Genomic DNA, 27,520 nt, shown 5'->3' with positions numbered 1-27,520 from the left:
TGAATGTACTTATTTCAATTATTTTTTGATCAAGTTAAAAGGTTTGTATATGTCGAGCTGTAATGATTCTGTTACCTGAAACAAATGTGGGGAAAATTTTCATCTTGCCATGGAGGGAACACTCCTACTACTGGATTGGAAAGGCTTGAGATTCATCCAGTTGCGCTTACTATCATTGAAGAAGTGAACTGCAGATTTCTGGGGAGTGGGAGAGGATCGCTGCTACTGGAAAGGAGGATGAGGGAACTGAGAAGAGAGGGAAGTGATCCGGGAGAGGGCAGTGATCGAGAGAGTGAGGCAATTGCAAGGCAGGGTAGAAAAGGGCAACAATGTGTTTATGCACTTTCTATGTCTTCTTTCATCAATCCCAAAGGGCACATGATCCCACCCCCAAAGGTGTCCTGGCATCACGTTCATGCCACCCCCAGAACCCATCATACCCTTCCTTATACCAACCTATGTCCCTCCACCCTCCGCCACGGATTTTTGTAATTCCTATGCCATCATGCACCCACCCTCCTAGTCCATTATAGCCACTATGGTAATCTAGTGTCAACTCATGCCCCCACCCACCATACTTTGCCCCTCCATCTACCAATCCAATTCTTCTATGAAAATGAAAATCGCTTATTGTCACGAGTAGGCTTCAATGAAGTTACTGTGAAAAGCTCCTAGTCGCCACATTCCGGCGCCTGTCCGGGTAGGCTGGTACGGGAATCGAACTGTGCTGCTGGCCTGCTTGGTCTGCTTTAAAAGCCAGCGATTTAGCTGAGTGAGCTAAACCAGCCCCGTATCCATCATGTGCAGACCTCAGGCTCTATGTAGAGATGGGATAAAATACATTTGAATAAATAAGAGTTCTAAGTATCTTTTGCGGACGTCACTGTATTGAAAAGAAAGACCCATCCATAAAAATATGTTTGCTACGTTTACATTCGTTCAATTAAGTAAAACCTTATAAGAACAAACATTTCATTCAAGTGCTCAATCCCTTATGACAAGCCTTGGAATTCATAGTCCCACATCAGAGTCTGTAACCATTTGTAGCTGTCAATCAAACAGAAATGGCACCCTACTATGGTAAAGATGGTTGTGAAATCACATATGCAGCACTACTCCAGTAATGGAAGCCCGCAGACGTTTCAGCAGAATGAAACAGCATACTACAGATATTGTTTCAAAGATTTAAAGGTCAGGACTTTTAAATGTCACTGCGTGATTTTCAGAGGCATCAGTGTGTTTATGCACTTTCTATGTCTTTCATCAATCCCAAAGGGCACCTGACCTCCCCTCAAAGGTGTTCTGGCATCACGTTCAAAGAGATACCTTACATCTCCAAAGGGGTACCTGCCAATCCAAACAAATCGCAAGATTTAGACCTGCTCTTACTCGGCCCAATCAGCACACTTTGGGTTTCACACTTCTGATCTACCAAAATTTCACCAGTGGATATAGCTGATGATTTTAAAGGCCAGCTGCCTCTGTAAACCATGCATGCACAAAATGTATCCTCACAAAATTAAGTGCCATGTTTAGGGGTGGAACTTATGATTTTCAGCCACTATTGCCACAACAAGAGAGATTCTCCATCCTGGGGAACATTTGGCCCAAATCTCTATTTAGAAAGCCTAGGATCACTGCTTTTAACTGCTTTATCAGCTTGCTCTACCAACTTCAGTGATTTGCTTACATATACCCACGATCTTACTTTTTTCAGTTAAGTAGGAATAATATCCATCCCTCGTCCCGGTGAAAGCTTTGTGCAATTTTTCATCTTTCACCCTCAAACCTTCCAAGGTCATTTAGCTATTAGGAATTTGCTACCCCTGATTGGAGTGTACAGCACCACAAACTGGTTAATATTCAACAGCATCACTTGGGAAGAAGCTGTGGGTGCCTGTTCAATGATAATGCAGCAAGTGGGCTAGACAGCTGGTTTGTATTGCAGAACAAGGCCAGCAGCGTGGGTTCAATTCCCGTACCGGCTTATCCGGACAGGCACCGGAATGTGGCAACTAGGGGCTTTTCTCAGTAACTTCACAATTGTGACAATAAAAGATTATTATTATTAAGTGCTTGCACTGGTTTGAGGTTCAGCATGGTACAGACATCATAGAAAGTGCTGCCTGCCATTAGCTGTAGTGTCGGTGAAATCCAAGAGAGGCGAATGGTATTTTGTGACTGTAGCTGGCTGAGTCATTTTTACTATAAAGAGACATTAATGTGAGCACAACAAAAGAGAAAAATTAAATGAACATAAAGAATAATGTAGGAACAAAATACAACTCTATTGTTGTAATGGAGAGAAACAGAAATAACGTGAATATCAAAGTGGATAATTTTACAAAATGAAAAATGCTGAAAGTGAAATAGATAACGAGCAAGAATTTAAACTGGCAGAAGTTTATACAGGCCAGGAAAGTGCCAGATGTGCTGATACTGAGGTAATTAATTTCCGCAAGGACAGCTGTGCGACAGATTACCATTGAGGAATGGTAAAATCAACTAGGACTCCCAATCTTGGGTCACTCTCCAAATGTCACTCTTGACAGGATTGGGGCTGGGTTGAGATTCCCACCCATAGGAACAAGTCCATTGGCACTTGCTGTCTACTAATAGGCCTGGCCCAAAGGGTGATAGGTGCTCTTATCCCTCACCGCCTCCTCCCCCTCACCGCACCAAAATGTCGAAATTTCTAAGAGAATGTAAGAAAAGTCAGGGATGATTCTTCACCAAAGCACATTCCTCCACTACATTAACTTGCTATTCATGGCATTTAATTGCATTTTAAATTAGCCTCAAATTTCTTCTCTTACTTTTCTTTGGTAGACGTACGATGCACTTTCACAGATTTCATGAGAAACAGAAACGGATTTATTGATAAGAAAAACTGGACTGCATTTCCCTGCATGTCTTATGCCTAACAGAGGGCTCCAATCCCTGGCATGATGACCCACTCTTGAGTCCCAATTGGTCCCACAAGCCAGGTGGCTCTTACTCGCTGTGTTGCCCTTAAAGGGACAATCACCACATCCCTCCGCCTTTAACTCCTTTATACAATCTTCAATACTAAGTTGCTCAGTCCTGAACAATATATTTATGAGTTGGGCAATTGGAAGTTGAGTCTTTGAGGGTTTTTTTTGTTTCTCCTAATGCTGTTATCTGAGTTGCTCCCACAGGATTGACATTAACAGGAACTGCATAACGGGTAACCTTTCTGGTGCAGACGTTTCAGCAGTATTTGCTTCCACTGAGACATTAGTTGTGTCGATAAAAGATTGATCGGATACTTCAGTGTTTATGGATTTTAAAACATTTCTTGATGGCAACAGTGAATGTTTGAATGTCTCTCTACTCCTTAAGTAGCCCACGTGTTCCCGAGCGATCTGTCTCCCCATGGCTACTTGGCATGACAAGGGTCCAGTCTCAGGGACAATAATTTTGGTGATCTAACTTGATCCACGACCCAAGTTTCTTCTCTTTCCAGCATTTCAATGCAGCGTCTTTTTCCTCGACCATTTTATCATATTGGTTCTTGTGCTTTTCTATTAAGGTGATGATTTGGAGCAATCTTGTTCTGGCACATAATCTCAGTTTCTTTCTCTGTCTGAATTGCTGTTTCTGCTGTCAATTTGAATGCCTCTTCAATTAATTTCTCTTCTCAAGCTTCCTTCTTCATGCTAATATTCTTTGATTCAATTCTTCACTAAACTTATTCTTATTTTCTATTTGTTTTTTCCCCATGGATCACAGCTTATTCTACAATGCCTCATTAGTTTCTCCCTGTTCCTAACTTCATTTTGTAAATTTTTGCAACTTTGCTTCAAATTAGCTGTCAGTCATTTCATCTGGCTGTTGCAATATCTTCACTAGAGTTTTAATTCTTTTTGCTGATTCCTCTTTATATTCAATATTTCCTAGTTCCTTTGGAAGTTGTTAATTTTAGCTTTCCTTTTGACTAGAATCCATCAGGTTCTGATTAGACATATACATTTCAGAAATGCAACCTTCATTTCTACTTATCTTAACTTCCGCCAAACCCTTTTGGCTTCCCTGTTGGTTAGGTCTGTTTCTGACAAAGTGCTGACTTGTTTCCATTCTGTCATTCTCTGATTGCCTTTCTTGTGGTGTCTTTTGTTGTCCTCCTGGGGTCTTCGTGGTTGCCTCTTTCAGGTATTCATTGCCTCCTCGTTGAGGACTTCCTTGCTTCCTCTGAGGTCTCTTCCTTGAGGCCTTCATTGCTTAGGGACCTTTTTTGAGAGTTGCCCTCTATTTGGGGTCTTCTACAATTTTCATGTCCATAACCATTTGTTCCTTGGTGTGGTTGCTGTTTTAAGTGCATTATCACTTTAAATGCATTGCCACTTTAAGATTGTCATTTTTTAAAAAAGGACTTCCGGTGACGGCGGGTGGGAGGCGGTCGCGCAACGGAGGGCTCCCGTTCGGAACGGCATTTTCGGGGCTTTAAGCCCGGTCCCAGGGTCCACGGAGGTGTCAAAGGCACAGAGAAGGCGCAGAGGAGGCACAGCAGAAGACGATGTCAAGGGTCAGTAAGGAAACGGCCGTTAAAAAAACAGCTGAGGGCCCGTCGGGGAGTGGAGAGGTCACCATGGGGTCACCAGGGAAAAAGGAGGCTGGAGCACCAGGGGAGGCCGCATTGCTTAAGGCTGAAGAAATAACCAAGGTGATGGCTGCAGAATTCGAAAGGCAGTTTACAAAGCACTTGGAGGCGATGAGGAAGGAGATGAGGGAGGTTTTGAGTGTGCTGGTGGAGGAGGCGATTTCCCCGGTGACGACAGCGGTGTCGAGGGCAGTGGCGGAGGTGCGGGCGCAAAGGGAGGCGCTGAAGGAAGTGGAGGAATCGGGTGTTGCAGCACGGTGATCAACTTACCTCGATGGGGAAGGAGATGCGGAAGGTGTTGGAGGTGAACAAGGATCTGCGAGGAAAATTGGAAGACCTGGAAAATAAATCCAGGTGACCGAATTTGAGACCTTGTGGGGCTGCCCGAAGGAGTTGAAGGGCCGAGGCCGACGGAGTATTTTGCCGCTATGCTGGCGAAGCTATTGGGGCAGGGGAGGATCTCTCCTGATATGAACTGGATTGGGCTCATCGGTCGTGGAGGCCTGTACCAAAGGTGAGTGAGCCGCCAAGAGTAGTGACTTTGTGCTTCCGTAGGTACAGTGTGAAGGAGAAGGTCCTGTCCTTGGCCAAGCAGAAGCTGGTGGTGCAGTGGGCTGGAGCTGGTATACCTGTATACCAGGACTTTACGGTGGAGCTGGCGAGGAGGCGGACTGCTTTCAACTGGGTGAAGAGTGTACTGCACATTAGCAAGGTGCCGTGCGGCATTGTATATCCAGCGAAGCTGAGGGTGACTTATAAGCTCAACGACTTTTATTTTGGAATGGCGGAGGCAGCAGAGGAGTTTGCGAAGGCAGAAGGACTGTGGCAGAACTGAGAAATTGAGAAATGGCCACGTGCCGATGTAACCTCATAACTGTATTTTCTTCTTTTTTTGTTTGTTTGTTTCACTGTGTGCGGGTGTATGGGCTACAGGAGCCAATGTTGTATATATTTGGACAAGGGAAGTGATAGGACTTCCACTCGAAGTGAGGGCTCTTTGGGGTGTAGGTGGATATGCGGGGTCTGTATGCTAAAAGGGGATTTCTGGGCTTTTCTGGGGCCGGGCAAGGGGGAAAGGGACCCGGGCGGGGGCCTCCGCGCTGGCCGGTTTAAGCTGGCCAGTGAACGGGAGTGAGGTGGGGGGAGGGACTGCCACCATCGGAACCTGGCAGAACAGGGTTCGAGTGGTCTAGCCGGGGTGGAAAGTTGGGGGTTAGGAACCGAGGTTGAGGGGAGGAGTTTTGCAAGAGGCAGTGGGCGGGAGGAGTTGGAGGGGAGGGGAGTGGGGTTTACAACTCTTGGGTATCACGTACGGTACTCTTTCAGAGGTTGGACAGCGTGGGGGGGGGGGGGAAGTAGACTCTAGGGTGACCATGGGCGGTCCCGGACTACTTTTTTTCCCTTTGTTTTTTGTTTCCACCGTGGGAGGGTTTGTTTTATTGGATGCATGTATTGACAGGTGGGCCGTTGTTTGGGGTGGTGGGAGGATGGGATCGTTGTTACTGTTAATGGGATTAATTTTGTATTTGTTACCGTTTACTGTCTGTGGGTGGGGTGTAACTATTGGAGGAAAATGTGAAAATGGAGAATAAAAACATTTTTTTTAAAAACTGAGCTGTTTTCCTGCGCTTTTGAAGTTTTGGCCCAGACCTGCCTGTTCTTTTTTGAACATATAAAATGTGACTTTTACTGATGGAAAGCCCTTTTCGTGATCTCTGTGGTTTTTTTCGTCTGGCCGTTTGGAGGGTCAGTTTTTTAATTCCTTTTTGACGTGCCAAGTTTTTTTGTCAATTTCTGTGGGACTCAAGGTCCAATGGGGCTGTTGTTTTCAAACTGGTTAACTTGTCTTCTTTTTAAAACTTCAGAACTTCTCTGCTTGGTCTGCTGTTTCTATCCCTCAGGGTCTGTCAATATCTCAATATCGGAAATGGGTCTATTCCTCCAAAGAGAGTGGCACAATCGTTAACACTGCCTCACGGGGGCTTCCGGTGTGCACCATGGAGTAAGTGGTCCCACAAAAGGCAGCTCCTGCCCAAGGATACAGAAAAGAGTTCTTTTTTAAGCAATACAGGGTGGAATTTTGATGTAAAGGCATAGGTGAATGTTGGAGGAGTGCTTTCCCCCAGGAATGGTATGTTTCTTGGTTATCAGACCCGCAGAAACAGTGAAAGATTTGGCTGAAGCTACAGCAGAGACAAAAACCTCTTCCAGCAAGCAGGCAGGGGAAGGGTGAGCTTAAAGGCCTCAAGCTGACTTGAGGGCCTTTATGAAAGCTGAATTCTAGCAGCAGAGGGAACAACTGTGAAAAGATCTCACCAAGGCCATTGAAGAAGCGGTGACGGCTGACTTCCGGTAACGGTGGGCGGGAGGCAGCCACGCGTTGGAGGGCTCCCGTTTGGGAACGGCATTGTCGGGGATTGACGCCCGGTCCTAGGGGCAACGAAGGCGGTGAAGGCCAGGAGAAAGTACAGGGAAGGGATATGTCGAGGTCCAGTAAGAAAACGGCTGTGAAAACAGTTGAAAGTTCGTCGGGGAGTGGAAAGGTCACCGCAGGGTCACCAAGGAAAATGGCGGCTGGAGCATCAGGGGAGGCTGCATTGCTTACGGCTGAAGAAATAACTAAGGTAATGGCTGCGGAATTTCGAATGGCAGTTTACAAAATACATGGAGACAATGAGGAAGGAGATGAGGGAGGTTTTGAGTCTGCTGGTGGAGGAGGCAATTTCCCCGGTGGCGACGGCGGTGACGAGTGCAGTGGCGGAGGTGCGGGAGCAAGGGGAGGCGCTGAAGGAAGTGGAGGAGATATTACTGCAGCACGGTGATCAACTTACCTCGTTGGGGAAGGAGATGCGGAAGGTGATGGAGATTAACAAGGAACTGCGAGGCAAAATGGAAGACCTAGAAAACAGGTCCAGGCGACAGAATTTGGGGATTATGGGGCTGCCCGAAGGAGTTGAAGGGCCGAGACCAACTGAGTATGTTGCTGCGATGCTGGCGAAACTATTGGGGGAGGGGGAGGATCCCTCCCGATATGAACTGGATCGGACTCATCGGTCATGGAGGCCTGTACCAAAGGCGAGTGAGCCGCCAAGGGTAGTGGCTCTGTGCTTCCATAGGTACAGTGTGAAGGAGAAGGTCCTGTGCTGGGCTAAGCAGAAGCGGGTGGTGCAGTGGGCTGGAGCTGGTATACCTGTATACCAGGACTTTACGGTGGAGCTGGCGAGGAGGCGGGCTGCTCTCAACCGGGTGAAGAGGGCGCACTGTACATTAGCAAGATGCAGTGCGGCATTGTATCTCCAGCGAAGCTGAGGGTGAATTGCAAGCTCAGGGACTTTTATTTTGGAATGGCGGAGGCAGCGGAGGAGTTTGCGAAGGCAGAAGGACTGTGGCAGAACTGAGAAATTGAGAAATGACCATGTGCCGATGTAACCTCATGACTGTATTTTCTTTTTTTTTTGTTTGTTTGTTTCACTGCATGCGGGTGTATGGGCTAAAGGAGCCGGTGTTGTATATATTTGGACAAGGGAAGTGGGGGGACTTGCACTCGAAGTGAGGGCTCTTTAGGGTGTAGGTGGATATGCGGGGTTTGTGCGCTAAAAGGGGAATTTTTGGGCTTTCCTAGGGTCGGGCAAGGTGGAAAGGGACCCGGGCGGGGGCCTCCACGCTGGCCGGTCTATGCCGGCCAGTGAACGGGTGTGAGTTGGGGGGGAGGAGCCTGGCAGGACAGGGTCCAAGTGGTCTAGCCGGGGTGGAAAGTTGTAGGGGAAGGAACCGAGGTTGTGGGAAGGAGTTTTACAAGAGGCAGTGGACGAGAAGTGTTGGGAAGGAGGGGGGGTTTACAACTCTTGGGTATCATGTACGGCACTCTTTCAGAGGTTGGACAGTGTTGAGTGGCTTGGGGGGGGGGGGGGGGGGAACTCTATGGTGACTATGAGCGGTCCCGGACTCCTTTCTTCTTTTTCTCCTTTGCTTTTTAAGAACAAAGAACAAGGACAATGAAAATTACAGCACAGGAACAGGCCCTTCGGCCCTCCCAGCCTGCGCCGATCCAGATCCTTTATCTAAACCTGTCTCCTATTTTCCAAGGTCTACTTCCCCCTGTTCCCCGCCCGTTCATATATCTGTCTAGATGCATCTTAAATGATGCCATTGTGCCCGCCTCTACCATCTCCGCTGGCAAAGCGTTCCAGTCACCCACCACCCTCTGCGTAAAAAACTTTCCACGCACATCTCCCTTAAACTTTCCCCCTCTCACCTTGAAATTGTGACCCCTTGTAATTGACACCCCCAATCTGGGAAAAAGCGCGTTGCTATCCACCCTGTCCATACGTCTCATAATTTTGTAATCTCAATCAGGTCCCCCCTCAACCTCCGTCTTTCCAACGAAAACAATCCTAATCTACTCAACCTTTCTTCATAGCTAGCACACTCCATACTGGGCAACATCCTGGTGAACCTCCTCTGCACCCTCTCTAAAGCATCCACATCCTTCTGGTAATGTGGCGACCAGAACTGCACGCAGTATTCCAAATGTGGCCTAACCAAAGTCCTATACAACTGTAACATGACCTGCCGACTCTTGTACTCAATACTCCAGCCGATGAAGGCAAGCATGCTGTATGCCTTCTTGACCACTCTATCAACCTGCATTGCCATCTTCAGGGTACAATGGACCTGAACGCCCAGATCTCTCTGTACATCACTTTTCCCCAGGACTCTTCCATTGACCATATAGTCCACTCTTGAATTAGATCTTCCAAAATGCATCACCTCACAATTGCCTGGATTGAACTCCATCTGCCATTTCTCTGCCCAACTCTCCAATCTATCTATATTTTGCTGTATTCTCTGACAGTCCTCCTCGCTTTGTTTCCACCGTGGGAGGGTTTGTTTTATTGGATGCATATATTGACAGGTGGGCCGTTGTTTGGGGTGGTGGGAGGATGGGATCGTTGTTACTGTTAAGGGGATTGATTTTGTATTTGTTACCATTTACAGTTTGTGGGTGGGGTGTAAAAATTGGAGGAAAATGCGAAAATGGAGAATTAAAAAAACACTGTCTCACAGCACCAGCGACCTGGGTTCGATTCTGGACTTGGGTGACTGTCTGTGTGGAGTTTGCAAGTTCTCCCCATGTCTGCGTGGGTTTCCTCCAGGTTCTCTGGTTTCCTCCCAGAGTCCAAAGATGTGCGGGTTTGGTGTATTGGCCATGGTAAATTGCCCCTCAATGTCCACAGATGTGCAGGTTGTTGCAGGGATAGGGTGGATGGGGGAGTGGACATGGATAGAGGGCTCTTTTGGAGGGCCGGTGCAGACTCGATGGGCCGAATGGCCTCCTTCTGCACTGCAGGGATTATATGATTCTATGAGATGCATTTGGATGAGTACTCCTCTTTTTTCTGATGTTGATTAAAACAGAATACTCACAGGTGTCAGGCCAGAGGCACTTTCATGATAATTGCATCCTTTTTGCCAGATGTAATGATGCACTTTCACAAACTTCATGTCGTCTGCCCAGAGAGGGCTCCACCCCCCGGGGTGATTACCCACTCTGAGTCCTAGTTGGTCCCCCAAGACAGATGACCCTTATTTATTTATTGATATTTATTGTCATATGTACCGAAGTACAGTGAAAAGCATTTTTCTGCGGCCAAGGGAACGTACACAGTACATACATAGTAGACAAAAGAATAATCGACAAGAGTACATTGACAGTGGTGCATCAAGAAATAGTGATTGGTTACAGTGCGGAACAAGGCTCTTTTGTGTTGCCTTTAAAGAGACAATCACCACAGTGAGTTTTATGAACATTTGTGTCAAGATGTTTCTCCAGTTATCGGTTTTGAATTTCCATTTTTGTACTCAATGAACTCAATGTCCTAAACTTTAAAAAAAAAATGAGGAGGCTAAACAGAGTACTTGGAGGGAAACTGTTACCATTAGTAGAGGGGTTGACAACCAGAAGGTACCGATTTAAGGCGTTTGATAGAAGAGTCAAGAAATCAAATGAAATGAAAATCGCTTATTGTCACGAGTAGGCTTCAATGAAGTTACTGTGAAAAGCCCCTAGTCGCCACATTCCGGCGCCTGTCCGGGGAGGCTGGTACGGGAATCGAACCGTGCTGCTGGCCTGCTTGGTCTGCTTTAAAAGCCAGCGATTTAGCCCATTGAGATAAACCAGTGACAGGAAGAAAATCTTTTTTGACGCAACAAACATTCAGGAACTGGAATGTCCTGCCTAAGGGTGTGGTGGGGGAAGTTACTGTTAGGGCTTTCAAAAGAGAATTGGATTAGTAACTGAAGAGAGAAAATTGCAGGGCGACGGGTAAAGGCCAGGATGTGCGGCTAGCTGATTGGTCTTGTGGAGAAGCGGCCCTGCCATGACTGGCCAAATGGCCTCCTTCTCTATTAAAACTGGTTTGATGATTCTATTAGTTCTCAAGGTCCAGGTTGCCAGCTTCATTCCGTCTTGTCTACCCCTGTTCCTGCCTATCGCCATGTCTGCAGGCGTGAGATAGCAACAAAAATGGTAGAATACGGCATAGCTTAGGCCTCCTCTCCCTCCCATTGGTTACCTGGCTTTAGTCCTGGCCTGGCCTGATCCAAGCTTTGGGTTCCATGGCCACTTTAGCATTGCCTCTTGCATTATCTGAATCAGAGAACTGAACATGGGCTAAATAATTAACCTGGAAGCTACCAGTCAATATGATTCAGTACAACGTGAGGTAGAGCATTTGCCTACTGAGCAGTTCAGAGGCCAGGAACACGTGCTATGTCTGTCATTTATAAAACAGCGTGTTCCATGAATCCATGAAATGATTCAAATTCAGATCTTTGCAAATAAAATCAGAACTGTCCCTTATGCCTGAAGAGATTGATACTTTAATATTGTGTAATTTTTTTTTAGGGGGAACCAGGAATAAAGGGAGGACCTGGAAATAAAGGACAGCCGGTAAGCTCCAAATCCATACTGGATTGTAATTCTGTCAAGAGATAAGCAATAGTCTGTTTAAACTTGCACATATCTGAAAGAAATTTGTGAAACTTAGTTGATCCAGCAGCCTGCTAAAGTAAACATGTTCTATTTTAAAATAATTTTGATTTGCTAATATTTTTTCCTTCTGTCAAATAATGTTTTCACAGGCAGCACGGTGGCACAGTGGTTAGCATTGTTGCCTGCGGTGCTGAGGACCCGGGTTCGAATCCCGGCCCTGGGTCACTGTCCGTGTGGAGTTTGTACATTCTCCCCGTGTTTGCGTGGGTTTCGCCCCCACAACCCAACAGATGTGCAGGATAGGTGAATTGGCCACACTAAATTGCCCCTTAATTGGAAAAAATAATTGGGTACTCTAAATTTTTTTTTTTTCTAAATAATGTTTTCACCTTCCGTACGCTTACCTCAACTATACAGCAAAAATATTCTATCACGTCATCAGAAAGATATTTTGGGTCCAATTTTAGATATTTCTGGGGGCACAAAACTTAATTACTGGCAAAGAATGCCAACGTTCTGCTTTTTGGCCTCCACAGCCCACTCACCAGCAATTTTGTATTTTTAAGATTAGAACAACGGAACAAGCTAGCATTGTTGCTCAAGGAGCATTGCTGATGTGCAAAGAGTTATGGATTTTTTTTTTGTCTTCAAGTCCCTGCAAAAGGGATTTATTTCGCCAACAAAAATAAAGTTAGATTGTGGGTGGCGTGGGCTTGTGCATCACAATGTGACTTAATTTCCACACAAAAGAAATGCTAAAGGAAGCAAAAGTGCTCAGGCCATATAGGGCTCATCATACAGGTTCGCAGTTGTTCTAAAATAAAATATTCACCTCGATCTGCAAGGTGGCAAGGGCGTGCCATCTTTTACCAGCACAGAAGCTGGCTGCTTGGGCACACAAAAGCATTTAAAGCGACATTGTAGCCCATATTAAACATGCCAACTTTGTCCACAATTTATCACGATAATACAACACCCAAAATAACACCCGGTAAGACATGGACCTTGGCTTCAAACTCAAATGCTGGCTTTGTTTACATAAAGCGTTCACGGTCCTGAAGCAATTCTTGCTGATGTACAAAAATTCTCCGACAAAATCAGTGAATTGTTGACGTGGATTTATGAAAGATATTTTGTCTTCTATTTTACAAAGTTAAAAATGATTTATTTCATGAATCAACAGGAAAAATTACTGAGTAAGTTTGTTCACTTTTTGTGTTAAACAGTTTGTGGTCCTTTTGTTTGTTTATCTAAGTGCAAAGTTTAAAAGAATCAAATTACTCATTAACGTCTTCCTTTTATCAGTTTCCCAGCAAAAGAATACAATCATTTAAGCCTGGTCTCTGTTAAGTTTAATTTTAATCATACTTTGATACCTGAACCAAAATTACGAATTATAGCAAATTCTGATATACCAATGCATTGTATTAAAAAGAATTAAAAATGTTTTGAGCATATTTCATGAACACAAGTAAGAGAGGGCTTTATTATTAGATTTTTCTTAAGAAAACTTATAAAAGGGACACGGTTCTGTTACAGATGTGTAAAGCATGAATAACTGAGCCAGTTGTTTTGTGTGTATGTGTGTGCGTGTGTATCTTGTGTTCCATGTTTTACTAATATCAATTTATATGCCAGTACTGATCTGTTCTGGCTTTCGTACAAGCTAATGAGTGTAACAAGCTACCAAAAGTTTGATTGCATAGGAATATAAATTGTATTGAAAAAGCATGTTTCATTTTTGCATAAGTCCACTTTATGTTACAAAACTTCAGCTAATTCCTTTCTGGATGCAAGCTTTTAATTTAGCAGTGTTCTGTTCGGCACGCGAGTTATTTTACAGAGTTTCTGATATTGAATGATTGTGCTGAGATAGCTTCATACTGCGTTCGGCCTGAGTACAGAAACTGACTTATCTTTTGTTTTCCCCAAAGTCTCCCATACTCCTTTCACAGTCACGAGATGGAAAATAGTTTCCACTCCTTTGCAATGCCAGACAACAGAAAGTGTATGATAATGCCTTGGTGTGACTGGATTCCAGTCTTCTGTTGACCTGAAGGAAATGCCTATCCATTGCTCAGCACCCCTCCCTACATGTGCAATTGAGGGTGGGAACTCACCATCTGAGGAATGGGCGCAACCCTGGATCTTAGCAGTTCATGGTGCAGCACAACTGTAACCCAACATCAGCATGTAACCCTCCACCCAAACCAGTTCTAGTTCCGTATCTACCTAAGGCTAGCTCACTTGTGAATTATTGGTGACAGTTAGATGAGAATTAGTTGCAAGTGGGTTGAATGGCAATAAGAGTTTGTCACAAAATGGGTAACTACTGGGCAATATAGATTTCAAAATAGCACAGACATGGGATAATTGTGAATTTAAGACATTAGTGACTTAAGTTCTTGTTGTAGTTTCCTGGAAAAGTGTTAGCTAGGAATGAATATGAATGAAATCTTTTGGCATCGATGGTAGCGGTCAGTAGATGTCAAGTGCAGCCCAAAGTGGGTGGAATTGCTTTTACACGTGTCAGTGTCAAGCTGGCCAGGTTTTGGGTGCTTCTCACTGGCCAGATCTTCACCTTCCTTAGTAAATCATGAAACACATTTCGCATGACTGCAAGCTGACTGAATGTACGTAATTCTGAAGTGGTTTTGTCATCTAAGGTTGTGATTGTAATGATACTTCCATGTTCATGCATTGGTGTGAAAGTGGCAACAGAGCTGCAGAGTTTGGTCTCTGCCCTGGCCTCAAACTGCACAAAAGATGAAGACCATAAAAGATAAGTACAGATGAGAGATGTCACATGAACTTGTCTAGCCTATCCTTCCATAGTCTCGTGGCTCCTTCCCGTTGATCCCATTTCAGAATTTATCTGCTCTTGAATGACAATAGGGCTTTTGGCCCTAATGCTCGAACTGGAAGACAACTCCCAAGTATTGATTGTTATTTAACTTAAGAGCACCTTCCTGAAATATTGGGCTAGATTTAATGCAGCCCATTGTGGCGGGAAACATGGCAGCTGGGCTTACTTAATCATGGGAGAGGCCCTGCATCAGTCTCTTGGTGGTGACAAAATCTCCCCCAATTAAGTGGAAAGGCAGAAGGGGCTGACATGGGATTCCTGGCCATCGGTGGCAGGGTGTTGATTAGGCTCATTAATGAACCAGTGACACCTATTATCCCTGAGCCCACCATTACTTGGTGAGGGCTTGGGGATTAAAATGGGATTGCACTGCTCACTTGTGCCTTCTGACGGTGCCTGGGGGTGGGGTGGGGGTGGGAGTTGGGTGGGGGAGGGGGTGGGGGGGGGAGGGTAGAGGCACTCTGCAACCCCTGCTTCCAGTCCTTGATTCCCCCTTTCACAACAACTTGTCCTTCACTGGTTTGTACTTGAATCCCTTCTGTGACTGTTATGGCTTATCCTGAAACTCTGCTCAGGATTAATGCTTTTGTGCACTACAACTTTATAAGGTCACCACTCAATCTCTCTCTCCAGGAGGCCTTCTTATGCCATCGGGGCTTGACGCCATGTGTAGTCTTTTTTTGTCTGCTGACTGGGAGCCTTGCCCAGTAACAGCACATATCATAGACTTGAATCATGGCACACAGTTTTCTGATCATTTATGCTTGTACTCTACTCCCCTTTTGGTAAACCCAGAAATGCTCATTGTCTCTTTTATAGTGGACTTATCACTTTACAGTCAGGCCTCTAGCCCTGAAAGTTCGCTGGGTGACAGCCAGGTGTAAGTTCCAGGATGTGCCCACTTGTGATTTTGGCCCATGACCTTGGTTATGTCCGATCAACGGAATTCACCTTACTTTATTATTACTGATGGACTCCAGGACTACCATGGCCAAACATCTTGGGTGCTTGCCTGATCAGGGAAGCCAGTGATACCAGAGAAACTATTTGGTCCTCCTTGTGAGGGGGTGAGATTGCTGGGATCCCCACCACTAACAACAACAACCCCCCCCCCGCCACACCCAACCCGCCAAGGAAAGCTGAAACAGAAATATCTGCAACCCAGCCAAATTTCAATTCCGTTCCCTGGCATCAGGTTAGGAATGTAGGAGAAAGGCCAATTGTGGATGCCTGTGTATTTGTACCTCCCAGCCCCTCTGTCTGTCAACATACTTCAATGTCTCTAATAAGTGAAAGCTCCTATTCCTGCGACCAAAATATCCCACATTAAATTGCAACTGCTACCTTTCTGCCTATTCTACCTTTCTGTGGCCTCCTGAGGTATTTTGTAACCCTCTGCATTGTTTGCAAAACCACCTATGTTAGTGCCAAACAAGAATGAACGTGGAGAAATAGTTACCTCCACCGTCCTCCAACACCTCCCAGCAGCATTTGGTGGAAGCCTTGGAAGCAAGTCATCAACCTACGCTTTCATCTTCTGTAGTGTCAGAACAATTTTATGGGAATAGGCAACAAACGAAGGAGGAGGGTTACCAAACCATGCATGAGCAAGTCATTTTTTTACTAACTTGAGTGTGCTGGTTCTGTCTTTTGTTAACCTAATGACTTACTCAGTAATTAACTTCATTGTTTTTATCAAATCTAGCCATTGGAGAAACATTTTAAATACCAAACCTTCCTCAATATATTTAATGTATTTTCCAATTCTGTAAAATCTGGTGGGATGCCTTGGCTATTTTCTTTGGGCGGGGTTTGATGCTGGTGTTTTGAGAGTGTATTGTCCCATCACTGAACTCTTCATTTCATTTTTTAAAATTCTGTAATCGCTCCATTTGAAATTGAAATTTATGATTCTTTTGTTGTGTGAAAGAAACTGCCGTGGTCACATAATGGTCATTGTGTTCCTGGTGGTGCTGTTGTGAAGCTATTGATATTAGTGCATGATATTTTACAACTCAGAAATATATTTCCTAATCATGGCTACAAACATGGTTTCTAGATTCATTGATTACAGTTAATAAGTTTGTTCAATGAATTCTGCATGTTTATTCCAAACCTTTCTGACTGAATACATTTCGATGATTCAAAAAAAAATCATATTAATCAAAACATGATTGTTGAAAACCATTTTTGGATGTTTTTCTATATGAAGCTGAATGCTTCACTTAAAACGATGTTTAATAACAATTCAAATTTTGTCAGTCTTCTAAACGTGTTATAAATGTGCCAGGTGCTTCATTTACCTGTTCCTCATGCAGCGGGAAGGGGATACAGCTGTGGAAATGTCATTAAAACTGTCCTCCATTGATGTTGTCTTGTTGCATGACTTACCGTGTTGTGTGTGTCGCCTGACTAATCGTTTGCATCTGGCTGCTTCATTAAACAGAGAAATATCAGCATGCTGATCTGTCCGCCTTTCGCACCCTGCCTTGTACAGCTTTTCAAGTAATGATGATATGCCGTTATTTAAGATATAAGTTGCATCTGTACTAAAATGAAAAACGCACCAAAGCCTAAACCCAAAGTAAATGGTTTGAATGTTAACGTTTGCATTCCGCCTAGTGAATAATTTTAAAGAAAAATGTTCCTAGCTAGCTTGTTTGAAAGTGTTCTATTAAATGTCTGAGCTCCGGATGAATGCATTGCAACGACTACCTAAAAGTAATACCTAAATGTTTGCAGTTTAGAGACTGAGATGGAACCTGCATGCTCCTGCCTTTGTTTTGGTCATTCATGTGGAATGCTGAAATTGAGGCCAAATCCCTACCAAAAACAAAGGAGGATATGACAGCAAGTCAGTTGCTGGCATTTCCCTTGATGGCTGTATCTGTCTTCCACAGGGGGAAGGTATACACCAAATCCGGGAAGCTTTGAAGATTTTAGCAGAGAGGGTATTAATCTTGGAGACTATGATTGGTATTCATGGTGAGTAAAGGGAATAGAAAGATGTTTGCACCGTATGGTCAGGCACAACCAGCCACACAACAGAACATGAAAAAGTCTAGAGTTTAAATCTCAACTTTGCTTGCAACAATTGCTTCTAGTTTGGATTGGGTAAGTCACATCTGGTGTAGGGAAAGAGTTGGACTTAAATCAAAAGATGCTTGCACCATGTTGACAAACAATGTTTTTTATTGTGTGTCTGAGTGTGATGTCCAGTTCCCGGTACAAATCCTTACTATAACACTGTTATTTATGTGTGTATGGGGTTAACCAAATACCCAGACACTGCAACGAAGGGAACTAGGAAAGTCCATGATACACTCCAAAATAATCTCCTGCATTGTACTTCAATCGAAATATTAAAATGATTTGAAATTCACAATGGAAAACCTGCAAATAATCTCCAAAAAAAGTACCAGCTGATGATACTGGTTTTATTTGCAGTTGAGTCAATTTCCAAAAGCTTACAAACCGCTGCTTAATAAAATTGGACTTTTTTTCCTTGAGTGTTAAATAAACAGGTATATTTGCCACGATGAATTAATACAAACATGGTTTGGCCTGGTTCCCAAGTCCTGATCATAACTATTTTTTTAACTGGGGTACAAAACATTTTCTGTTGCTGTTTTTAATCTCTACCAGGCTGTTAGTTGGCAGATGTTCCAAGATCTTCAAGCTGAATTAGAAGTTCTGGCTAGAAGGGTAACCTTACTGGAAGCCATCGTGTGGCCAGGTAACCAAGTGGTCAACCATTAAAAGTTGCAGTGTTTGTGACGGCAAATGGCCCCAAACATTTTGTTACAACTGAACAATCCTCCACAGATGCTGTTAGAAGCGATGAGGAGTTATATTTTGTTATACTTGTTTTATTACTGTGATATTTCAATTACATTTCTGATGATCTTCAGGTAACGGAAGGATTCTATGTAATTCTTACAAAAATGATCCTGTCAGTGACAAAATTAAGGCGAAAATCAGCTTGAAATTATCATACCATCTTACAAAAAGCTTTCTTCCGTTTCACAGTTCCCAAAGTATATTCAGCACAGATCTCCACGATGTAACTGGCATTTATTTTAAATAAAACATGTCAGGAGCATGTGACATAAGTGAGAAAGGTGACAATGCAGTGGGAAAATGTTATATTATAGAATAATATGTACAACAGAGAGGACTGGACTGTCATCATTCACAAGCCACAGGAAACCATATTGGAGCTGCTGTTGTTAAATGACTTTGAAGATGGAATATAATCCAAGTGTGGTGATATCAAATTGGGTGTGGTAGCCAATGTGTAATAATCCAAAGGGACATCAACAGCCTAGGTAAATGGGAAATCAATCCCGTGTTAATTGGTATTCTCATATGCAGGAGGTCACTGGAGAATGATCATCTGTTCACAGTTGCTATCAAACCATCGTTGTTGGGGAAATATAGCTCTGTGACTGTGGTTGATTAGCCTTTTGACACCACCTGGATGTAAACATGAAAATGGCTACTTGGGAAAAGTATGGTTGGCTTCTGGTGGCATCTTGGAACCACACCACACTGTGGAGTTTCTTGGCTTCAGAAGTAGGTCATGAGGTTAAAATTGAATAATGGAGGAGAAAATGGCGTAACAAAATAACAGCTGCAACAAAGGTATTGAACAATAACTACTGGCCCTCTTAACTATATCCCAGGAACATTTAAGTGAAGAGAGAATAAATGGTAAAAATATATATATTTAGGGCAGCACGGTGGCACAATGGTTAGCATTGTTGCCTGCGGCGCTGAGGACCTGGGTTCGAATCCCGGCCCTGGGTCACTATCCGTGTGGAGTTTGCACGTTCTCCCCGTGTCTGCGTGGGTTTCACCCCCACAACCCAAAGATGTGCAAGATAGGTGGATTGGCCACGTTAAATTGCCCCTCAATTGGAAAAAATAATTGGGCACTCTAAAATTAAAGAAATATATATATATTTTATAAAATCTCCAAACATATCTTGCAAAACATGAAATTGGAATATGTGTTCCAGTGGAGTAATTTGCCCCTTTATGCTCTTCAGCGCCACTTCTTTGGGATGCCTACCCCTTGCTTTGCCTCATCTTTTACACTTATCCTATAGCCATTCCATTGACTGAGATTGACTTGTAACTTGCGATTGTAAATACGACTCGGGAGTGTTTTTGTACCATTAATACACAAAAATTATAGTCAGTGCTTCTTTAACAATTTAAACTATATAAATTACCAAGCTACATGACAGTTTATTTTACACAAGGCCTCAGTACTCAATGTGCATTCTCTGTATAAAGAACCTGCTGCATTGACTTCTACCAACAAGTAAATCATTAATTCTTTCACAATTTCCTTTGTAAATTTGAGTTGCAGTACAAAAGCACATAGACTCAAAATTAATATCTGACTAAAATTAAAATGTAGTCACATGTTGCAAATCAAAAAATAGACAGTATTTAATAATGCTGTGGCAGTATTAAATATTACGTATCACCGAAAAAAGTTGTCAAAACTTTTCATTTTGCACTCATCAGAGCAGCAATCACAAGAATACCAATGTCAGGGAAACAACAACTTTATACAGTATGAGAAGAGAGTGCTGATTGATTCTCAAGTGGATTCTCATTGGTAAAGGCATTGCCATGGAGGATGCACTAGTTAATAATGACTGACAGTTAACTGTCTAGCATGGTCTGAAAGTTTAAAACAGGCAGCTTGACTCTGATTGGTCAAGGCATTGCCCTGAGGGATGAACCAGAAAATGGCTGTCATTTATTTTGTTTAGGTGTAATAGGCACAACCTGTGTATATGTTCCTTCTGTCTACAAAGAACAGGGTCCTGTGTATTATATATTGTAGCTCCGAGTACACTCAAATGTACCACATTGTGAGTCCAACTGTCGATCTTAATTTGGTTGTCAATGTAATTTTAGCACAATTTGAGGATTATTTAGTAAATGTCGTCCAATCACGGAATCAAATCTAATGTTGGACACTGTGTTTTGAGTTTTCCAAGAATGGAGTGGTTGAGTAGTCTGTAACTTGTCATTTATCGAACAGCGGAAGGGACATGCTGTTTGATACATGCTACATATATTAATACACAGGGCCCTATTTTTTGCAGACAGAAAGAACATGTACACACGTTGTGCCTGTTTTTACATAGATAGATTACATAGAACATACAGTGCAGAAGGAGGCCATTCGGCCCATCGTGTCTGCACCGACCCACTTAAGCCCTCACTTCCACCCTATCTCCATAACCCAATAACCCCTCCTAAACGTTTTGGATACTAAGGGCAATTTAGTATGCCCAAACCACCCAACCTGCACGTCTTTGGACTGTGGGAGGAAACCGGAGCACCCGGAGGAAACCCACGCAAACACGGGGAGAAGTGCAGACTCCGCACAGACAGTGACCCAGCGGGGAATCGAACCTGGGACCCTGTCGCTGTGAAGCCACAATGCTATCCACTGTGCTACCCGTGTTTCCGTCAAACAAAATAAGCGATAGACATTCGCTGGTTCATTCCTCAGGGAAGTGCATTGACCAATCAGTCAAGCTTCCTGGCTTAAATTTTTAAACAATGATTGACAGTTAACTGTCAGTCACCATTAACTGGTGCACTCTCCATGTCAACACCTCTTATCAATAACAGTCTACATGGCAACCAATCAGCACTCTCTTTTCGTACAGTATAAAGTTGTTGTTTCCTCTGACATTGCGATTGTCCTGATGAGGGCAAGACCAAAAGCTTCAACGACATCTTTTTTTGGTAATACTCCCAAGTTATGCAATACCAAATGTCTATTTATTAAATATTAAACAGAACTCATGTTTCTTAGTTTTATCTGCTGTCATCTTTATTTTACCATTTAAAACTGCTCCACATAATCTTTCAGATATACCTTTAAATTTAGTCAAAGAATATATTGGTGACAGAGAAATATGATGATGTTTAATGTTGGGCATATCATAATTATAATTGCCAAATAATTTATAATGGTTTAAAACTATTTAGGTAAGTGGTGAAAAATGTTGTGATATTACTAAAACACAGCCTAGACGAAATGGGAAAGTGTTTGCTCAAGTTGCATAGTCTATAAAGGCCCAGTAAGAGAAAACACTAATTTTAATACAATAAAATACCTGCTGTGCATTTTAAAATAAAATACGTAAAGTCTTCTCAAGATACCTACACGGTATTGTAATGCTTGACTGGCCCAGTTTAATTTATGCAAGGAATATGTACATTTGTTATGCAAAACTGTCCACAATTGTATGTGGGCCGGTCAAGGCCCATGACCACTCGTTCCAATTTTTATTTTATTCTTTCATTGGATCTGGGAATCACTGGCCCCTTTATTGCCCTTCCTAATTTGTTGCCCTTGAACTGAATGGCTTGCCAACCAGGCCATTCCAGATGACAACATTGCTGTGGATCTGGAGTCACAGGTAGGCCAGACCAGGGAAGGATGACAGATTTCCATCCCTGAAAGTCATTCATGAACCTGATGGATTTTTACAACAATCAATGATAGTTTCTCGGTCACTATTACAGAGATTATCGTTCCAGATTTTGTCAACTGAATTTAAATTCCAGTGCCTGCCACAGTGGGATTTGACCTCATATCCCCACAGTATTAGCCTGGGCCTCTGGATTCCTAGTTCAGTGACATGACTGCTACACCATCATGTTGCCTTAAAGCGAGGGCGGGGTGGGTCTTAAGTGAGCAATTATTGGCCATTTAAGGGCTACGTCCCATTGGCTGAGCTTGTGAGGCTGGCAGGAAGTGTTCGGGGACAGTGAGGAGGCCCGGTGGGCCACCCAGCTCGGGCGTCGGGCGGGAAGGGAGGTTGCCTCCCTCAATAGCTCCCTTTCCACATTAAGGCCAATATGATTGGCGAGTAGCTTTCAGAGGCTGGACATTTTCCTGAGTAAGGGGTGCAAGTCTGGTCTCCAGCCAAATCATACTCCTCTGTATCTAAAATGACTGTGAGGTTGCTATGATAGGCAGAGATGCGTTGTCTGCTGTCGACTCTTTGGGTGGTCCATCGTCTGATAGGTCTGCCCTGCATTTCTGCATATAATTACATATTAATGATATTGTTCATGTGATATGGATTCATCTCAAAAATTAAAGCCTCAAGTATCCACAAGAGGCTGAGCTCAACATTACATTCTATGAAATGGTTTGACTTTAAGTGTGTAAATATTTTCATTATTGGTAATAAGTAACAATAATAAAAGGCCAAATTATTTCTTGATGAGTGAATTTATTAAATAGGTTTTGTAAATTTTAATCCAGCAAAGGCAGCAGCATTTCAGTCATATGTAGAGTTGTCAGGTACTGCATTTAGCATTTTTTAAACATCCTCTCAATTCTTGTTATCTCCATAACACTGTAAAACCTGCGATAAATCTAATACTGAATTATCATAGTGTTCAGCAAAATGCATATTTTCCCCGTGTCTGCGTGGGTCTCACCCCCACAATCCATAAGATTTGCAGGGTAGGTAGATTGACCATGCTAAATGCAGCATGGTAGCACAAGTGGATAGCACTGTGGCTTCACAGCGCCAGGGTCCCAGGTTTGATTCCCGGCTTGGGTCACTGTCTGTGCGGAGTCTGCACGTTCTCCCCGTGTCTGCGTGGCTTTCCTCCGGGTGCTCCGGTTTCCTCCCACAGTCCAAAGACGTGCAAGTTAGGTGGATTGACCATGATAAATTGCCCTTAGTGGCCATAAAGGTTAGGAGGGGTTTTTGGGTTACGGGGATATGAGGGCTTAAGTGAGTCGATGCAGACTCGATGGGCCGAATGACCTCCTTCTGCACTGTATGTTCTCTGTGCTATGTTTTAAATTGCCCCTTAATTGGAAAAAAAAGAATTGGGTACTTTGAATTTAAAACAAGAGTTCAGCAAAATGGTTACTGACTCTCAACTCAATTGTTTACGCTCTTTGCCAAGTTCTAACTTTACACCCAAATGCATTTTCTTCATGTTTTCTTTCTTTCTGTCCCTCTCTTCACAATGTGCGGAACACGTTAAAGTGAAATGATCTGTTCTACAGAAGTAACAATATTTCTCTCTCTGCTGTCGCAGATGCCGGCATTTCAAAACTGCTCATCTATCAAAATGTCAGTCTACCTCAAAAAATAACTGATTTATTTTGGTTTGGAGACTTCCTTTGCTTTGCTTTGTCCTGAGAAGACCCTAGCTGTTGCTGCTCCCATCCCCATTGCTATCTGAGCACAAGCGGGCTAAATTGGATAGACCCAAAAAATAGGAGTAAAGATCGTCATGCATGACTGGTCCACAGCCAGCAAGCTGTCTCTCCATTTGAATGGCCTAATTGCCAGGGACGCATAAGCAGAGGGCCCAAAATCATGAGTGGCTAGAACCAGTTCAACCGAGCCTGCACTACTGAATAGGGGAGGTGCACTGTGGCTGGAGCAGATGCTGCAAGTTATGGTTGAAGAGAATCTGACCTGGAAAAGAGTGCGGAATGGTACAATGTGGGAGAGAGAGGGCTGCAAGGCTTTCAAACTCTGCACTGGATCGAATATGGATGATGTTGGATGAGGATGTAGAAAGGAAGAGGAGATGCCCTACAGTGGGGAAAGGGGTGCCTCCAGGCACACAGTCGAAGGGCAGCAGGAGCAGATAGCTATGGAGGCCAGTGTCTGGAATCAAACCACAAGGAACTGGATGCAGTGCCGCAAGAAATTCAATGACCTCTCATGGGTGGTCAAGATCAGAGAATGCGTCCTTGATTGCCATATTCGATCAACTCTACCAAAAGTTTCAGACATTGCTCAATTTACTAAAGCCCCTTAACTCACCTACCAACGATTCCTACCAACTGGGACTCGAGCCCACCATTCATATGCTTCACCTCACCCTCACAGACACATGGCGCTGATGCAAGCCTCACACCCACATCTCGCAGATTGCACAGACTCTCAGCTATTCAACTACGTCAACCAGCCAGGCCACACAACACTCACTAAACACACCATCCCTCACCCTTGCATGAAAAGGGTGATTTAGCAGAAGTAGTTGGAGAAAACTAGATGGGAGACAGGGCCATGTATGTGCTAAACCCCATGAAGTAGATGGTGTTGCCCATTATTCAAAAAACCATTGCTGAGGCTGTGGCAGTGACATTGGCAGGGCTAAAACCATTGAAGATGGTGGTATCCTTCTGTATAATCCTCCTTCTCACATCCCATTTCCCCCTATTTCCGACACTCTTCTAATGTACAAGCTGCAGATGGTATAAAGCTGCACCTTTCGCTTTTCCCCTCCCAGCACCACAATTCTACCTTTGAACCTTTCTCTTTCAGATACCCAAGAGGGGCAACCTGACCAGGCAGTAGAGAAGCACCAATCTGAGACTGATGAAGAAGACACATCACCTTCGCTTGACTTCACAATCTCAGCCGCCAGATTAAATACTGAAACTACACGTATCTTAGGGAGGGGATTGATATCTGCACCTGCCGAGACATTGGGCACGAGTGAGCTGCAAACAGCACACGGGGGAACAGATCACACACGCTCCAGCTTGCCAGAGTGATAGATTGACCATAGGTTCCACTTTTGCGGACTTAGATGGGGACTTCAATGAGACAAACTACAGAAAGAACGCTGATGGGTGTGTGCAGCAAAATGCTTGATGTATTAGGAAGTCTACCTGAAAGCCTGCAGTCAGCGCCAAGGAGTGGGTCTGGCATCAAACTAAAAGGAGCTTTGTGCAGTGATTGGATCCCATCATTTCCACATGGAGGTAGACTCCATTCACATACTCACAAACCCAACCATGACACAGCACTTTACGGCCAATGGTGCAGCATCCATTGCAGCACAAGCAGCAGCCACCCAACATCTGAATGCTGCCATGCAAACTCAGACTATTGTCTTCATGGCTGTGGATTACAAAGTAGCTTATGGGCTGCCATGGCAGTCCACCAATGTGACCTCTAAGAGTTTATTTGGATTGCTGGGATGCTTTGGACCCGTGGGAATGACAGTGTTTCCATGGAGCATGAGCCTGATGTCCTCTCTCAAGGAGGTGGCATTTTTCCGCCAGTGCCCTTGCTGATGCTGGTCAGCCAATTTAACCAGACTGCTGCCACCCGAGTTTTGGTGGTGCAATCTACTGCCAGGCCTTCTAGGCCACATGTCATGTGGCAGCATGGTTTCCATTGCACGCAAGCTGTGCATGTGTGCGATTTGCTTACTGATACCAGGGGCTGGTTTAGCTCACTCGGCTAAATCGCTGGCTTTTAAAGCAGACCAAGCAGGCCAGCAGCACGGTTCGATTCCCGTACCAGCCTCCCCGGACAGGCGCCGGAATGTGGCGACTAGGGGCTTTTCACAGTAACTTCATTGAAGCCTACTCGTGACAGTAAGCAATTTTCATTTCATTGATGTGAAATCAGTCTATGATTTGCCATGGTGGCCCAAATGGAGCCAGGTCAATGAACTGTTCCAAAATGGAGGCTGTCAGGATAGCAGGATTCACTGCCTTTAGTCGCAAATCATCTGGAGTCCCGTTAGGTTTAGCTTTCACTGTAGGGTAGAGTTGAGATGTGGCACTTGTAAAGCAATGGGCATGCAGGCACCAGTTTACTGCACCACAGGAAGCTTGCCGTCCCAGCGAAGTCGCATGTTCATTCCGTCAGCTTGTCTCTGGCATGCATGAATGAAACATAGTTAGCTTTTCTTGAATAGAGAGTGAGTGACCTCCTTACACAACAGTGGATGACATGCTGCAAGATGTTGCCATTATCTCTGGTGCCAATCCAGAAGGAGCCAAAAACATAAACCTTCTTTCTCATGGTCATCCTCACATGTTCTTGCTCTGCTCTGAGATTGCAGGCGTGATTGAACGGGAAAAAAGTCCCGTTTTGGGCGTGTTTACCGGGGTGTTTCTTGGTGCCTGCAGCGAATGCCTCCAGTGTGCCCAGGTGGCACTGTTGGGCTGGCAGGGGCACTGCCCAGAGTCCGAACATCCAGGGACCTCCAACGGTCTGGGAGACACCACATGATTAGTCCATGTTTGTGTGCACCAGTACTAAACAGGACTGTGGCAAGGTCTCCCAGGCATGGGCATTTGTTCCTGGGCCTCGGGAGCATCGGCACTGGCATATTTAAGTGAGTCTAACTGCTTGGTGACAGTCTTTGACTCTTTCGCCACCCCCCTCCCCCGCAACAAAATTGATGTTGGAACCCAGCCAGCGAGGCTAGCCATCAACCTGGCCGTTGCTGCTGTCGCAGATGCATGGCTGCATAAGCACCAAGGCTAGTCCAGGGAAGATGCTGCACGACAGGAGCCTGCCCCAGAACAGCAGGGCCCAGCTGGTGAGGCACAAGAGCCAGCCGTCCGAGGAGGAGGTGTGAAGGTGAAACCGCATCTGGCCACGTTAATACGGTCGGTGCTTGTCCTTCAAGAAGCTCCCAGACCATGGGCTGGATTCTCTGTTTTTGGGACTATGTACCCACGCTGTCGTAAGAACTGTGGACTTTCACGCCAGAAAAACTGTCGAGAAAGGGCCACATATTCCTAGCCCTGCATGGGGCTAGCAGTGAACCAGCGTGAAACTAGCAGCTTTTGCTGTATATAAGGGCCCCTGCATTTCCAGATCAGAGGTCGCACATGCGCACGACGGCAGCCTCCAGCGGCTGCGCCATGCTCCATGGCAGACTCAGACTGTAGAGTTGGACCTTAAACATAGTGCCCTCCGATTGGCCCGCCCCCGACCAGGGCGGCTACAGACTCAGTCCGTACCAACAGGACCATGTTAGATCCACGCTGTCGGGATTTCAGCCGGTCGGGGGCGGAGAATGGCGGGGCGGGCCTCCAGCGAAGGTTACAGGTAGGGGATACGCGTCGTTTATCGGGGCCCGGAGAATCGGGGAACTGGCTCCGGTCCCGATTCCATGTGGGGAAATGTATTTCTGCCTTGATGCCGGCCGCGATTTCGGCATCGGGGTGAGGAGAATCCAGCCCCACGTGTGCCATTCTTGG

The 27,520-nt window shown here is 44.6% G+C and overlaps 1 protein-coding gene across 2 annotated transcripts in view; it reads left to right on the top strand.

Annotated features, from left to right (window-relative positions):
• emid1 (EMI domain containing 1) overlaps positions 1-27,520 on the top strand; it is a 441,840-nt gene that overhangs the window by 410,606 nt on the left and 3,714 nt on the right. The window contains exons 12-13 of one of the 2 annotated variants that reach the window (XM_038783542.1): positions 11,529-11,573; positions 17,382-17,466. In XM_038783542.1, the coding sequence (XP_038639470.1) occupies positions 11,529-11,573; positions 17,382-17,466 (130 nt within the window). The remainder of the gene's footprint in view (positions 1-11,528; positions 11,574-17,381; positions 17,467-27,520) is intronic. The other variant, XM_038783630.1, reaches the window with a different exon arrangement.

This window comes from Scyliorhinus canicula, chromosome 1 (genome assembly GCF_902713615.1).
Source record: "Scyliorhinus canicula chromosome 1, sScyCan1.1, whole genome shotgun sequence".
NCBI lineage: Eukaryota > Metazoa > Chordata > Chondrichthyes > Carcharhiniformes > Scyliorhinidae > Scyliorhinus > Scyliorhinus canicula.
This window is presented reverse-complemented; position numbering and strand designations above follow the sequence as displayed.